Below are 15850 nucleotides of genomic sequence, written 5' to 3' on the forward strand. Positions count from 1 at the left end.
TGCAATGTTTTATGATTTCCAGATTGATTAATATCTAATTCGTATGTACAGCGTGATAAATTTGCAGGTTTTTTTTGCTGTAGTTAATAGTTCTTGATCTCCTTGACAGTTTCCGATGTCAGATAGATCTCTAAGTAACATTAAAGTAACATTTTATAAAGTTTTAACACTTCCAAAAATCCCTGCTGAAAATACAAATTATTAAACTAAACAGTTGATTTCAATGTTTTTGACATCAGAGGTGTGAACAGAGAGTGAATATCTAATTTAAAACCATGTATTTATTATTTAAGCTACCGACATGGGAAGTATAATAAATTTATGTAATTGTTTTGGCTTTCAGATGCGTAAACAGAATGGACGTGAGCTAATTTATTACTTGCCCACTTATAAAACGGACTTTACCTCCTTCAATGTAATTTACTGCAGCGTAAAAGTTAATATGTTTATATCCTGGATTTTGGACCTTACAGTAAAAACAGCTAAAATAACAATTTGAGGAAAGCTAAATAGAAAGCTAAATTTCCATGTGTTTGGGATGTGGTAGTTTAGTGGTTAAGGCGTTGGATTAATGATCAGAAGGTCGTGAGGTCTGCCACTCGTGGGCCCTTTAGCAAGGCTTTTAACCTCCAATTGCTCACCTGTATAAAATGATATAAATTCTAGATAAAGTCACTCTAGATAAGGGCATCTGCCAAATGACAGAAATGTAAATGTATGGCAAATGCTTTTTGACTGTCTGGGACATAAGTAGTAGACTAAAATGGGGGAAAAATAATGCATTAGACATTATTCTTGAGCAACATTATCCCAGTGTCAATTAATCTATAATGAATAACTCAACGAATAAAAAAAAAAAAAATCCACCTGCACTATGAATTTCAATATGTCGTATTGAAATATTTTTTTTTACAAGAATTAGACAAAACAGAGACCCGGCTCAGCTAGTTATCGATCTGAGAAATAACTGATTGTGGCTTTGGAGTCTGATCTGAGGTGAAGGAGCGGGACAAACAAAAGAACTAAAGAGCCACTTCATCGTTGTCTTCAAGAATAGGCAAACCAAGGGTTTAATCTTACTGGCTATCAGCACGTGTTGAAATAACTACTGAAAATTGTCAGTAGGCAATCTGAAGGTATCATGTGACGTTCCTGGAACATCATTGTATGTTGTAGTCAGAGGAGACCTGTTCTCATGTTACGCACAAAAAATTGGGATATGTAGGTGCGTTGATGATGATGCTTGGAGTCTAGTGGTCTTGTGATGGTTGAGAACACAGTAGATTTCATCTTCACACCAGGAGATTATGACACAGCCATAGACAGAGATGTTTCTTATAAACAGATTAAAGAAAATTCTACACTAATTCCCAGGAACTTTTACACAAACCTGTAGAGCATCATTCCACAAGCGACTGTTGTGGTGTGTTACATCCAGATGTCAGCCGAGCTGTTTTAATTTTATTTAATTTTTTGTTCATTTACAGGAGCCTATGGGGTGGTTCTAAAATGCAGGCACAAGGTAAGACATATTTTTGTATGTAAATTACTCAAGGGAAGATTTCCTGAACATGAAAATGGGTCAAAACATGATTCCAAGAGTCATTTTGGTCTGTGAGTTTAAACTCTTGTTGCTGGAATATTCAAAAGGAATTTCGATTAACTTGAGAAAATGCTGTGTAGGTGCTAGTGCCATTCTGTACAAGACTGTACTAGGTCTTGTTCAATTGACAGGATTAACCCCTTAAATTCCCCAGAGATCCCAACAAGATGGTAGTTACTGAATAATCCGTAACTGCAGCTGAATATCATGCGTCAAGAGAAAAGACGGGTTAACATGGTGATGCATGATTTTCATTTACCTGATCGTCCATAAAAGACCTATTTAAATCAGACTTGTGCCATCCTAGATCGGAGTCTTATTCGTGTCGAAGCTTTGTGTCATATTTGTTTTTCCATGATTTTATGATTTACTATTAAACCAAAATGATTTGTGTTTTTTAAGGGTCCAGAACAATTGGCTAAGAAAAGACAGTCTTTCTATTTGACGTGTAAAGAGAGAACAGATGATGATAATAATATCAATTGTGCAGTCTGCTTGCTTGTGACAGTTATGAAAATTTAGGGTGCGTCTCAATCAAATATAATTAGTGAATCAGTATGTCATTTGCACAAATTGGGACACTGGTAAGGACCCTGATTCAGTACACTTTGGGACACCCGTGACTCAATTTCTGGTGACGTGACTATATAATCATGTAATAAAACACCACTGGTGGCATTTAGCAACAACAAGCAAGTATGATATCTTTCTTACATTTTTTTATGTTGTTTAAAGTACATTATGAAAATTGCTGAGATGCTTTAGATAATATGATGTCATTTCCAGGAAGGGAACAAAGTCTGCTTTATTCTTTCTGGTTCTTGCAGTGCATTGTCGGATTTTTAGAAAGCAAACATTCCTGTGTACTAAAAGGATTTTTAGTCCAACCTTACAATGGCCAACTGTATAGTGAGGCCCAATCATTCAAATGTTCTCTTTAATCCAGTTTATTTTTAAGAGAAACAAGGTTCTCGGTCCATATTCAAATAAATCCTAGTTCAGTTTGTTAATAGTGATCACTCCCTGTGGTGAGATTTGTCTTAAACATTTAACCAGGCTGTAGCACCTATGGAGACAAATCCATGGCAAAAATCTGAGCAAGTTCTCTGTAAAAATTTATCATGTGACTTTAAGTGTGTCCATTAAGGCATGATGTAGATTTTCTGACAGTAGATTTTCTGACAATCTCCTGAATAACTGGAAAGTTTACTCGTTTGACTTACCGAAAAGGTAACTTCGTTGTGGTGCTGGATTGTGTTATCCATCAACATCTATCTATTATAGCGTCACTGTTCTTTCATAGAGCATGTGTTGAATTTGCATACCAACAAGCCCTCGTTATTTTTCATGTCTTTCGTTTGTTAGATTGAGTGTTATTTGTTAGCATAGGAACAAGAGTGCTGTTTGTTAGCTCTGCCAGTTTTCCCCTCATCTAGCCAGTTCTGTGGCTAACCACCAAGCCTGCGTTTGCCAGCAAACAAGCAAGTGCATTGTTGTAACCACACTTTGTGGTCAAGCTTCTTCCTTGCAGATACCACTATACCTTTCAATATGTATGCTATTGAATATTTCGTTATTTTTTGATCTGCTGATGAAGTGATTTATCTTCCTATTTGGGCAGATTATATTTCTAATCAATTTTACAGCTTCTTCTGCATCCACTTTCTCGTATATACCATCCACCCCTTTGGAGATCGCAGACAGTACACTGGGTTTGGTTCATTAGCGTTTGCACCACTCTGTCCAATAAAGATATTGAATATTTTCTTCATTAGTTTTTATCTTTTTCAAAAATACAACTGGCTGTTAATTGCAGGCAGTTCAATGCAGATTCACATCAATCAAGTATATTATGCTGCAGTGAAAAAACTATTAAAGTTTGGATTAACCTCACAAGCCTGATGAGAAAGGTCTTGTTTGGGAGAAAAAATGAGCTAAAGCACATTAGGTGAGGTAAAATAAACCAAGGCTATGTTGTTTCTGCTAGGCTTTTATAATATGTATAGTAATAAGCATGCTGAATAATGTATAATAAAAGCAAGCCTCTGGTAATGAAAGTCTCATTGTAATTTGATATTTTGTCCATACTTGGAGGTGTAAATAATAAATGTATCAACTAACCCAGCGGGCAAATGAAAGCTCCAATGAACTTGTCCAGACCAGTGTTATGGTTGCCTGAAGAGTTAATTAACTCGTCTAAAAAGTGGAAGGGATATAATGTCATCTGACTCCAAATCCAAGGAAAGGCACAAGTCAGTCATCCTTGTCTATGATGTGGTATATTGTGTTGGTGCCCTCAACATAACATCTGTATGTCTTGAGCTAACATATTGGCCCTGAGCTGTGTTTTTCTGTTTCCATATATCATGAATTTTGTCATTTTCTGGTGGCTTAAATGTTAGCAGGTTTGCCTGATGCTTCCATTGTTGGGGGTTCGATTCATGCCTCTGCAGTGCATCTGCAGAGTTTGCATGTTCTCCCTGTCCTTTGGGGCTTTCCTCCTGGTACTCAGGATTCCTCTGTCACTACAAAGACATCAGATTGGCATCTTTGAATTGTCAATAGTGTGGGTTTGGGTATTTGAGTGTGTGTGCACTATTGTGTGCCCTGTGATGATGGGTTGGCACCCTGTCCAGGGTGTCCTTTACCTTATGCCCTGATTACTGTGGGACAGGTTCCAGGCTCCCTGCAAACCTGTGTAGGATAAACGCTACAGAAAATGGATGGCTGGAAGTCCAGCTAACATCTTAATCTTGCTTGACATGCTGTGTTTATTGTGAACTAACTAAATTTTACAGCCATTAATTGTATGACAGTTATGTACTGTAATGTATTTTTGGCCAATTTTGAGACCTTCCAACAGGGTCAATTAGTGACATAAAATGCAATATTTGCTAAAGGTACCATCAAAAACAACTGCCACCCAGGTTTAGGTAGGCGTTTGAGTGCCTCTCATCTGCTCCTTGGGGTAGGCCCTAGAATACACCCCCATCACTGCTACTAAAGATTCTACTAAAGCACTACCCCTTCACACAGATGTCTCCCTTACAGACTTGTGGAAATCAGTGACAGTATGGTGCTGCACTATGGGATGGTAAGATCCGAATACATCAACCACCTGGAATTGTGGTGGTCCATTTGGCCAAGCTCATTTTGCAGGTTCTCAGCCACATGCTGGTCCCATTAGACAATGCTGTGATGATCAGCAATATTTATCATTGCAGAAACACAAGGCCCAGACGCAGTCTCTGTCTGGTGCAGAATTAACACAGGTGTGCCCATCCATGACTGGCCTCCCTCATCTGGGGTGTACAGTGGTGCAACAGACACACTGTTGAGAGAACTTGTAAACCAGGGAGTGGTATCTGCATCCAGATGTAGTAGGCCAGATGTGGGAAGGATTTGGCAAAGCACAGGTGGACAAGAGGCAGATTGCTGATTGTGATGTATATCGCGGCTGTCGCTGGAAAGCCCTCCAGGACAGGACATCTTTAGCCATGACTGGCTTTAGTACTTACCCCCTATCACCCTCTATCACTGATGTTGTACAAGATTCAGAATCTAACCATAGAATCTCACAGGTGTACACAAAATGAGTGGCTTGGTTCCTACTGCTGCCTTTACTAGTTTTTGGAACACCATGGGGGTCACTGCAAGCAAATATACAGTCTCAAGTAAACAGACAGTATCAACAGTGACACTTTTGTCTGGTTTGGCCTGGCCTGGTGTCTAAGGCGATGTCTAATCACCAACTAAGAGCTGTGACTTGGCAATCCCCAAATACCTTCTGGACTCTCAGGTTCCTCAGACACAGGCTTTATGGTAATTGTTTTTTGTTTTTTTTTAAGAATGGTTAAGCACTAAATGTCAGTCTATAGCTCTTAGCTCTTTGTCTTACTCCCTTTCTAAAGGCACATGACCCAGGTAGTCAAGTTTGGGGAATCTTTTTGTAATCCCATAAAGTCTCTCTGAATGAGCTTATGTGGCATGCATAGAGTGATGTAATGTTCTCCTCATAGGCCTTATTTATAGGTGTACCATTTCAGGATGGCTTTACTGATGTTGACCTCTATGAGCACCTTTCTAGACAACAGTTGTTGTCATAGGTGTTTCTTACAGCACCTAGCAGTTAAGAGGGGTGAAATTCACTGAGAAGCAAATGCTTTTTAATATTCTGCATCATAAGTCACATGAACACATACAAAAAGTGGTATGCAGGTGTTTCACACTGCCTCTAGCAGTTTTCTGGGGATTATCCAACCATATAACTACTAATCAAGTTACTGGGGGAGCTTTTGACACCAATTGTCGGTTAATCTCTGTCTTTTGTTCTAATCATACAAGGTTTGTACCTCCATACCCTAGGGAAGCCCAGCATTTGGAGACTTATTAAGAGTGGACTTGCATAATTGCATATTATCTACTGGCTCTGGCTTGGTGGCGTAGTAAGTAGTGTTGCTGCTTCACAGATCCAGGGACTCTGGTTCAGTCCTGAGTTTTTGGTTACTGTGGAGTTTCTGTGCTTGTTCTCCAGCACTGAGGAAGTGCTGAAGCATTGCCAAAAGTTCCACTGCTGTGTATACTAACAAAGAACATGATTTGTAGGAGGCTTGTGCAAAAAGCCTGTTGTTTGCAATGCTGCAAAACTGGCCTGCAAGTTCTCACAATTCTTGGTTGGTGTGTTAAATGAGTCACTAGCTGCCATGTGTCATCCCAGCTCAGTTATCTGTTTCTAAATTGCCTTTCATTCATTTCTCAGTGGAATTGCAAAAGTGCTTCCCAGAATTGTTCAGTGTTCAGGAAAAACCATGCATGTCGAATGGTCTAACAGGTTTTTTTTCTTTATCAAAGACAAAACTGCATTTCAAGCATTAGGTGCTACTGAATAGCTCTACAAAAGGAAAGTGGCCTTTCTTATGTTCAAATTGTATATGTTTTAAAAATTTATGGCCAGTCAGAATGATCAGAATTGGAAAGACTAGAGCTTCGATAAGAACTCCAGTGTTTTGTGTAATGACCTGATGTGATTCACAGGATCTCCCAAAGCAGGCTATACAAGTCTGTAGAGTGCTGCCTGGGGTTCTATGTAAAATGAGCTGTGTGCAAAATGAAAAGCCTTGGTGCTTAGGGGCTGTTATTTTATTATTATTTTTAATTGTTTTTTTTTTATTGAATCAAGGAAAGCACAGAGAATGTTGGGTAAGAGTGTGTGTGTGTGTGTTAGCATTAAGTAGGTCACCTTGAGTGGGAACGCTGGCTGTGTTGAGACATGTTGCAATGGCAAAGCTCAAGAAAATAATACTGAGATGTGCAATGCAGAGCTATCAATGCTGGTGTTTAAGATTGAGAGACATATCATTATTTGCTGGCTTCTACAGTATAAGATCATCAATAATGCAATATACGATTGCTGATAAGCGGGATGAGAATGTAATGATAACTTGTCCATGTCACATTTCCATTTTTACCATCAGAAAATTGAAGGTTACTGTGTGATACGTTGTGGTCTTTCATAGCCTGAATGAATAAAGATAATTATTAGATTAAATGGAAAAAAATCTATAGTGCATATAATGCCCACGTCTTAGCACATCAACTTTGGTCCATTTATATTGACAAATTCAATACCAATGTATCGTTCTGATGTGAAATGCTGGTGATTATGAAATACAGTTTTTCAGGTTTTTTTGATGAAGCATTTCACAGCAAGAAATCATATTGCAAGTCGGATGACAGATGATTGCTCATCAAGCGTTCCTCACGTCAGTCTAACGCAGTACCCTGCAGTTTTGAGTAAATCAGCCGTGTCATGCAACTGTCAAAGCGATGGATTTGATCTTGAGCCTATATGCATATATAAAAGCAGGGCTGCTCTGTTAATAGGAGCAATGATGCTCGTTTAACAAAGTATTATATTTGCATTAATGTTATATCAGCAGCTCTGGTTTAAAAGGCCACAATTTTCCCTTTTTTATTAAAAAAAGGCTTGGTAATTAAGCACTGGTGTAGATATATTGCCAGATGGAATAGAGCATATTATACAAATGGGTTATGGATCTGTTTTTAATGTATTTCTAATAGCGATGCACCAAAAGTCTTTAGAACCAAAAACAACACTATTGCTATCTATATATGTTATCATGATATCTCTATTTGTATCATTGCTGGCTTTCTTGATCTCTTTAGTCTTCAGAAAAGCCCTCTGACTACTAGGACAGCCTCAAGGCATCAATCACCATATTTAGTAGTGGGCTACTAGAGGAAAGTGAAATGTCAAGAGACTATCCATTTCCAGGCTAAACAAATCAAAGACATTTTGAATACAAGCTTGTGTAGTCTCCACAGCCATCAGCAGGTTTTATTATAGGGATCAAATGACATGCTTAACAGAATCTTTACATTGTCTCTAAGCTCTATTTTCCCCAGTTAGTGATAAATCAGTGCTAATCTGTGGATCAGTGTCACCGAAGACGTGAGTAGACAAAAAAAGAAGTTAGCAACAAATCTGTTTGTAGCATTATTTTTTCTTGTGATGAAGAAGTTGTTTAGGGGCAAATACTAAAAATAGATTTAAAACAGTTATGTACTGATCAGTCATAAGACAGAAGGAACGTTCATCATTTAGTGCACATAGAACCTACTTATGATAAATCCTGAGCAAGTCATCATAGATAAAAATAATAACTTAGTCTATTTCCTGGTCTGTGTTGAGTTCAGGTGAGTTTGTGCTCTTGATGGTCACAGATTCTTTTTCTTAGCTGAGTGAAAGCTCTTGTAGCTCATCCACCTTAAGGTTTAATGCATTCTCGGATGCTTTTCTGCTCAACATGATTGTATAGAGTGTTTATTTTAATTACTATAGACTTCCTGTCAGTCTGCTCATTCTCCTCTGATCTCTCTCACCAACAAGGTTGTTTCAGCCTGCAGACCTGCTGCTCACAGTATTCTGTGTAACACAGAATACTCTCACAACTCATTCTGTGTAAACTCTAGAGACTCTTGTGTCCATAAAAAATTCCCAGGAGTTTCTTAAATACTCAAACCAGCTCATCTGGCACCAACAACCATGCGACTGTTCACGCCAGTCACAAAGATCAGACTTTTTCCTCATTCTGATGTTTGATGTGAACATTACCCAAAGCTCTTGATTTGTATCTGCATGATTTTTTGCACTGTACTGCTGCTACACAATTGGCTGATTGAATAACCGTGTAAATGAGCAGGTGTACAGGTGTTCATTTTAATGTGAACAGCGTTGTTTGAGATGTCAGGCCCCCTGTAGCCAGCATCTCCTTTCTTTCATAGTGAATACCTGTTATTAAGAGCGCAGTAGTTCCTCTCTGTAGGAAACTAGAATCAAATGCACATGGATGAGTTTCAATAGCCAACCGTCGAGTTGGACAAGAATAGAGCTTGATGCTTGACTCCAAAGCATCAGCAACAAAAAGCATCAGGATCGGGGTGTATTTGTAGTTCAGCTTCCTCTGGGAAGTCTTGGGGTGATGTTAACGGGGTAGGCCAGTCCACTAAAGTTTTGGCTGGTCTGATGGTAGAAATTGGCAAAACCTAAGAACCTCATTGTAGTGTTAAGTGAACGAATGAGTTGGTTCAGCTGTCAATCATTGTTTACTCAATGGAGCAAATTTAGATAGATAGATAGATAGATAGATAGATAGATAGATAGATAGATAGATAGATAGATAGATAGATAGATAGATCTGTTACAATGTCCAGCATCTCCTTTGAGTTTAAATTTTCATGCACAGAATTTAACTCCGTCTAGCTTTGACCAATCATTCAGACTGCAGGTTACTTTGTATTCAACCGTCGTTCAGTGAGAGCGGGTACCCTTTGTCCTTGATTTCTGACATCACATTGACCAAATAGGCCTTATTTATAATCCATATAGGTGTATATCAATGTGGTCCATGGTTCAGAGATTGAGTTGTGTGAGCAGTAATAAGACAGATTCTCTAGGATTTTGCGATTTTGTGATTTTTCTAAGAATGTTACAAGGTGCATTCAGTCAAAGCCCTCTTTGATTGATGTACATAGAAAAGCTAACACAGTAAGTCATTACATGTGTGTCTTCACTGGGTGGAGTTTAAGAAGACAGCTATCCTGTAAGAGACATAATATCACACGATCCAGTCATCGTTTCTTGTCTTATAGCAGCAGTGTTTTATTCCTCACTCCTTAATATTATTATTATCTTGTGATGAAAAACTTGTTTCAGGACAAATGCTTAAAAAAATAAAGAAAGTTATGTGTTAGAAATCCTGACCAAGTCACCTAGATGTAGCTAGGTAAAAAAAATAATAAATAAAAATAATTTAGTCTTATTTTTTCATCTGAATTTCATCTCTTGACCAAGGCATTTGAAACACAATACTTAAAAGAGACAGCTTTCAGCTATAATTAGTGTAGCACCCAAACCCTTTCTCTTTCTTCTATGTGCAGCATAATGTAACCCAGCTTAAGAGCCACTTCTGCATATGGTTCAAGTGTTTGGTTTTCAGACAGCAACAAAAGGGGTCAGTTCAGGTTTTAGGTGGAGAAGCACCTGGTTGTAAATTGTATAGCTTCAGCAATGAAGCAGAGAGTGTTTGAAAGACATTTATGCTAAATACCTCTGTTTGTTCATGTCATAGCCATTTTCTGCTCAGTGTCCACGTTTGGAAACATCTGGAAGCTTGACTGATGTGCTGGTTGGTTTCTGAATGTAACAGATACAAGTACAGTTCCTTTATGTATAGTGATAGAAACCACAGCAACAAGTGAAAATTAAGGGTCAGAAATCTAATGACCTATGCTTAAATAAAAATGTAATAACATTTTAATGTGTAAACAGCTCAAATGTGCTCGAATTAGTTTAATACCACTTTGTTATATTATCACTGACCCAAACTGTACAGTCACCTTTAGCTAAGTGAGCATGACAGACTTCACCTCCGTCTTGGATCAGTGATCCTGAAAGCCCGTTTATTCAGCAGACTGACCGCGATACGGCTTCTGACTACCAGGAATCTGAAACTTAAAGCCAAACGAACTGATTTGCGCTCTCTCTTTCTCTCTCTCTCTTTTAAATTTTAATAAGGGTTGTGTTTTTCATCTCCACATCAAGCACCATTATTAGAAATGTTTATCTCAAGCTATTTTCTCTGAGCTTAAAGAGACTTCTCCATTCAGGACTATCTGCTTTCCCCTTCGACAAGCAGAGTCTCAAATTTCAAAGACCTCCCAAAACCCTGGCTACAGATACACACTGACACCAGAGAAGCTGAAAGAAAAACCAAGAGTGTAAAGGTTTAATCCTGATATTTACTCCCTCTAGACATTCTGGAAGTATGTTTATAATGACTGTGCAGGCGGTGATGTAGACGGTTTTCGTTAAGCTGTGGTTAAGGTGAACATTTGCGTGTGGCTTGATGCTAAAGAGAAACTGTACACTTCAGGGTGGCCATGTTGGAGCAGTGTTACGTGACACGGTTTCACGTTTAGGCACAGAGTATGATTGTAAGGTTGTATGATGGAAATATGTTAATATTTTCCATATAATATGAAATGTGAAAGTTACTGGGTGAAAAGTTAAGAACAGGGAACTGTTTAGCAAAAGTGTGAAAAGTTTACCATTCTAAGGTCAAAGCATTGAGATTTAAGAAAAGCTGCAAAAAATATTGATTACCGCCTTAATACTTTTATGAACAATTACATCTGTTCCCATCATACCATTAAACCATAGAGAGAAGGTGCTGGACGTTGAAACTTCTAGAACTTGAGAAAAATCTATCCCATTACAGATGAAGCAGGTTGAAAAAAGAAAATTCTATATATAGATAATTCTATATATATATATATCTAAAGTCATTCTGTAAACGATACAGTGATTGATTTATTGAAATACTCTAAGAAATCACCTGTAAATTTACACTAAAGGGTTAAATCATAATTGGACTACAGTAACCTTCACTAATCTAGCCATGGGGTCACAGTCTAGTGACTTCTGTGCCAGTCCCAAGCCCGGATAAACAGAGAGGGTTGCATCAGGAAGGGCATCCGGCGTAAAACATTGCCAAATTAACCATGCAAATCGTCAGTACTCTGAATTTCATACTGGATCGGTCGAGGCCCGGGTTAACAACGACCGCCATCGGCGCCGTTGACCTACAGGGCGCTGGTGGTAATTGGGCTACTGTTGGTCGAACAAGTAGAGGAGGGAGGAGAGTGTGCAGAAAGAGAGAGAAGAGGAAAGGTAAGAGTGTAGGACTGAGAATAGGAACTCTGAATGTTGGTATTATGACAGGGAAAGGTAGAGAACTGGCTGATATGATGGAGAGAAGGAAGGTGGATATACTGTGTGTACAGGAGACCAGGTGAAAGCGTAGCAAGGCTCATAGTATAGGAGCAGGATTCAAGCTGTTTTATTATGGTGTGGATAAGAAACAATGCTGAACGCAGCCGAAATACACAATAGTGTCCTTTGAACAGTTGATACTGAGATATGTCTGCTACTGATGCTCTGTAAAGCCTTCATAACGGCTCTAATTTGAGGTGCTGTTAATTGGTGATTTCTGAGGCTGGTAACTCTAAATGAACTTCCCCTCTGCAGCAGAGGTTAGTTTTGGTCTGACAGTGCAACACTATAGAAATATCACACATAGTGAGGGTATCAACAAGAGAACAGTCAAAGAAGACATTTTTACAAAATGTGGAGTTTTTCCACACAGAAATATTTAAGTGTGTTAAACAGTGGATATGTTACTTCATAGCAGCAGACAATCAAAACAAAACACCAGGAAGCCCCAGTTTGTTAAGTGAAATAGACTTCTCTTATACTCTTATTACACTTAATTTGCTGTTGTTTTTAAGAGAAATGGGGTAGGTGTGGTCCTGAAGGAGGAGTTTGTGAGGAATGTTCTGGAGGTGAAGAGAGTGTCGGACAGGGTGATGAGTCTGAAGTTAGAGGTTGAAGGGGTGATGTTGAATGTTGGTAGTGGTTATGCCCCACAGGTAGGTTGTGAGTTAGAGGAGAAAAACAGATTCTGGAGTGAATTAGATGAGGTGATAGAGACTATTCCCATGTGTGAGAGAGTGGTGATAGGAGCAGATTTTAATCGACATGTTGGTAAGGGGAACACAGGAGATGAGGAGATGATGGGCAAGTTTGGAGTTAAGGAAAGGAACCTTGAAGGACACATGGTAGTGGACTTTGCTAAGAGAATGGAAATGGCTGTGGTTAACACTTATTTTCAGAAGAGGGAGGAGCATAGAGTGACTTACAAGAGTGGAAGTAGGAGCACACAGGTACACTACATCCTATGTAGAAGAGGCAATCTGAAAGAGATTAGTGACTGTAAAGTGGTAGTGGGAGAGAGTGTAGCCAGACAGCATAGGATGGTGGTGTGTAGGATGACTTTGATGGTCTGTAAGAAGAGGTCAAAGATAGAGATAGAGAAGAAAACCAAATGGTGGAAGCTGAAAAAGGAGGAATGTTGTGAGGAATTTAGACAGAAGTTGAGGCAGGCTCTGGGTGGTCAGGTAGTGCTGCCAGATGACTGGGAAACTACAGCAGAAGTGATCAGGGAGACAGGAAGAAAGGTGTTGGGTGTGTCATCTGGAAGGAGGAAAGAAGATAAGGAGACTTGGTGGTGGAATGAGGATAGTTCAGGATAGTATTCAGAGAAAGAGGTTAGCCAAGAAGAAGTGGGACATGGACAGGACTGAAGAGAATAGACAGGAATACAAGGAGTTACAGTGCAGAGTGAAGAGGGAGGTGTCTAAGGCCAAGCACAAGGCATATGACGAGTTGTACACTAGGTTAGACACTAGTTAGAGATGGAGAGAAGGACTTGTACAGGTTAGCTAGGCAGAGGGATCGAGATGGGAAGGATGTGCGGCAAGTTAGAGTTATTAAGGATAGTGATGGAAAGGTGCTCACAAGTGAGGAGACTGTACAGAGGAGATGGAAGGAGTACTTTGAAGAGCTGATGAATGAGGAAAATGAGAGGGAAAAAAGAGTTGAAGGGGTGAACTCTGTGGAACAGAAAGTAGATAATATTAGAAAGGATGAAGTCAGGAAGGCTTTGAAGAGAATGAAAAGTGGAAAGGCAGTTGGTCCTGACGACATCCCGGTGGAGGTCTGGAAGTGTCTAGGAGAGGCAGCAGTGGAATTTTTAACTAGTCTGTTTAACAGGGTTTTAGAGAGTGAGAAGATGCCTGAGGAATGGAGAAGAAGTGTATTAGTGCCGATCTTTAAGAATAAGGGTGATGTGCAGAGTTGCAGCAACTATAGGGGGATAAAGTTGATGAGCCATACAATGAAGCTATGGGAAAGAGTAGTGGAAGCTAGGTTAAGGAAGGTAGTGGAAATTTGTGAGCAGCAGTATGGCTTCATGCCCAGAAAGAGCACAACAGATGCAATTTGTGCTCTGAGAATGTTGATGGAGAAGTATGGGGATGGTCAGAGAGAGCTGCACTGTGTGTTTGTAGACTTGGAGAAAGCGTATGACAGGGTGCCAAGAGAAGAGCTGTGGTACTGTATGAGGAAGTCAGGAGTAGCAGAGAAGTATGTCAGAGTGGTGCAGGACATGTATGAGAGGAGCAGGACAGTGGTGAGGTGTGCTGTAGGGCAGACAGAGGAGTTCAAAGTGGAGGTGGGCCTGCATCAGGGATCGGCTCTGAGCCCTTTCCTGTTTGCTATGGTGATGGACCAGTTGTCAGAGGAGGTCAGACAGGAGTCTCCTTGGACAATGATGTTTGCAGATGACATTGTGATCTGTAGTGAGAGCAGGGAGCAGGTGGAGGAAAACCTGGAGAGGTGGAGGTTTACGATGGAGAGAAGAGGAATGAAACTCAGTCGTAGTAAGACTGAATACATGTGTGTGAATGAAAGGGAGGGAAGGGGAACAGTAAGATTACAGGGTGAAGAGGTGAAGAAGGTACAGGAGTTTAAGTACTTGGGGTCAACGGTCCAGAGTAATGGAGAGTGTGGGAAAGAGGTAAAGAAGCGAGTGCAGGCAGGTTGGAATGGGTGGAGAAAGGTGTCGGGAGTTCTGTGTGATAGAGAAATATCAGCAAGAATCAAGGGTAAGGTGTACAAGACAGTGGTGAGACTGGCCATGCTTTATGGTTTAGAGGCAGTGTCACTGAGGAAGAGACAGGAGTCAGAGCTGGAGGTAGCAGAGCTGAAGATGTTGAGGTTCTCTTAGGGAGTGACAAGGTTGGACAGGATTAGGAACGAGTACATCAGAAGGACAGCTCATGTTGGACGTTTGGGGGACAAAGTTAGGGAGGCCAGATTAAGATGGTTTAGACATGTCCAGAGGAGGGAGAGTGAGTATATTGGTAGGAGAATGTTGGACATGGAGCTACCAGGCAGGAGGCAAAGGGGAAGGCCAAAGAGGAGGTATATGGGTGTAAAAAATGAGGATATGAAGCTAGTGGGTGCAAGAGTTGAGCATGCAGAAGATAGGGATAGGTGGAGAGAGACGATTCGCTGTGGCGACCCCTGAAGGGAAAAGCCAAAAGAAGAAGGACTACAGTAACCTTCACTCCTTTTTTTCTCAATCAGCATCACACACTGCTACACTAGTTAGTTTTTGATTTATTTACAGTATTTGTGTGTTTATTTATTTTCTGTACCAGCACACTGCCTTCCTTCATAGCCATTCATAAATATTTTAGCTTTAGTGAAGAAAAGTCATAATCATATATAAGAAAAGACGAACAATCTTCATTAGGCAGCACTGTATAAATACAGCCTCAATTCATCATGGCATGGATTCCACAAGATTTCTATGACAATCTGCTCCATGTTTTCACGACTGCATCACATAATTCCTGCGAATCTCCCATTCTACCACATCCCAATCTGGATTCAGAACCGAAGACCTCATCGTCATGTTCATGAACCCAGTCTGAGGCAACTTTTGCTTTGTGACATGCTGCGTTATCATGCTGGATGTAGTCGTTGCTTAAATTGTGCACATGGAAAGCAATGATACTCAAAGAGCCTGTGGCATTCAAGTGAGGACTGATTGATATTAACAGCCCAAAGTGTGAAAGAAAACATTCCCCACAGCATTCCACCACCTCCACCAGTCTGGACAGGTGACACAAGACAGGTTCATTCTTTTGCCACCAAATTCTGACTCTCATCAGAAATTGAGGTTCATTAGACCAGGCTTGGTGATCCTGTGTCCACTGCAGCCTCAGCTTTCTCTTCTTGACTGGCAAAAATGGGATCCA

General features: G+C 40.0%; 1 protein-coding gene across 2 annotated transcripts in view; it reads left to right on the plus strand.

Annotated features, from left to right (window-relative positions):
- The window catches only part of cdkl5 (cyclin dependent kinase like 5), a 43647-nt gene that overhangs the window by 4974 nt on the left and 22823 nt on the right, over positions 1-15850 (plus strand). For both annotated transcript variants that reach the window (XM_058382166.1, XM_058382167.1), the window contains exon 3: positions 1488-1522. In XM_058382166.1, coding sequence (XP_058238149.1) covers positions 1488-1522 — 35 coding nt within the window. The remainder of the gene's footprint in view (positions 1-1487; positions 1523-15850) is intronic.

Source organism: Hemibagrus wyckioides, linkage group LG27, assembly GCF_019097595.1.
Source record: "Hemibagrus wyckioides isolate EC202008001 linkage group LG27, SWU_Hwy_1.0, whole genome shotgun sequence".
In the NCBI taxonomy this organism is placed as follows: Eukaryota; Metazoa; Chordata; class Actinopteri; order Siluriformes; family Bagridae; genus Hemibagrus; species Hemibagrus wyckioides.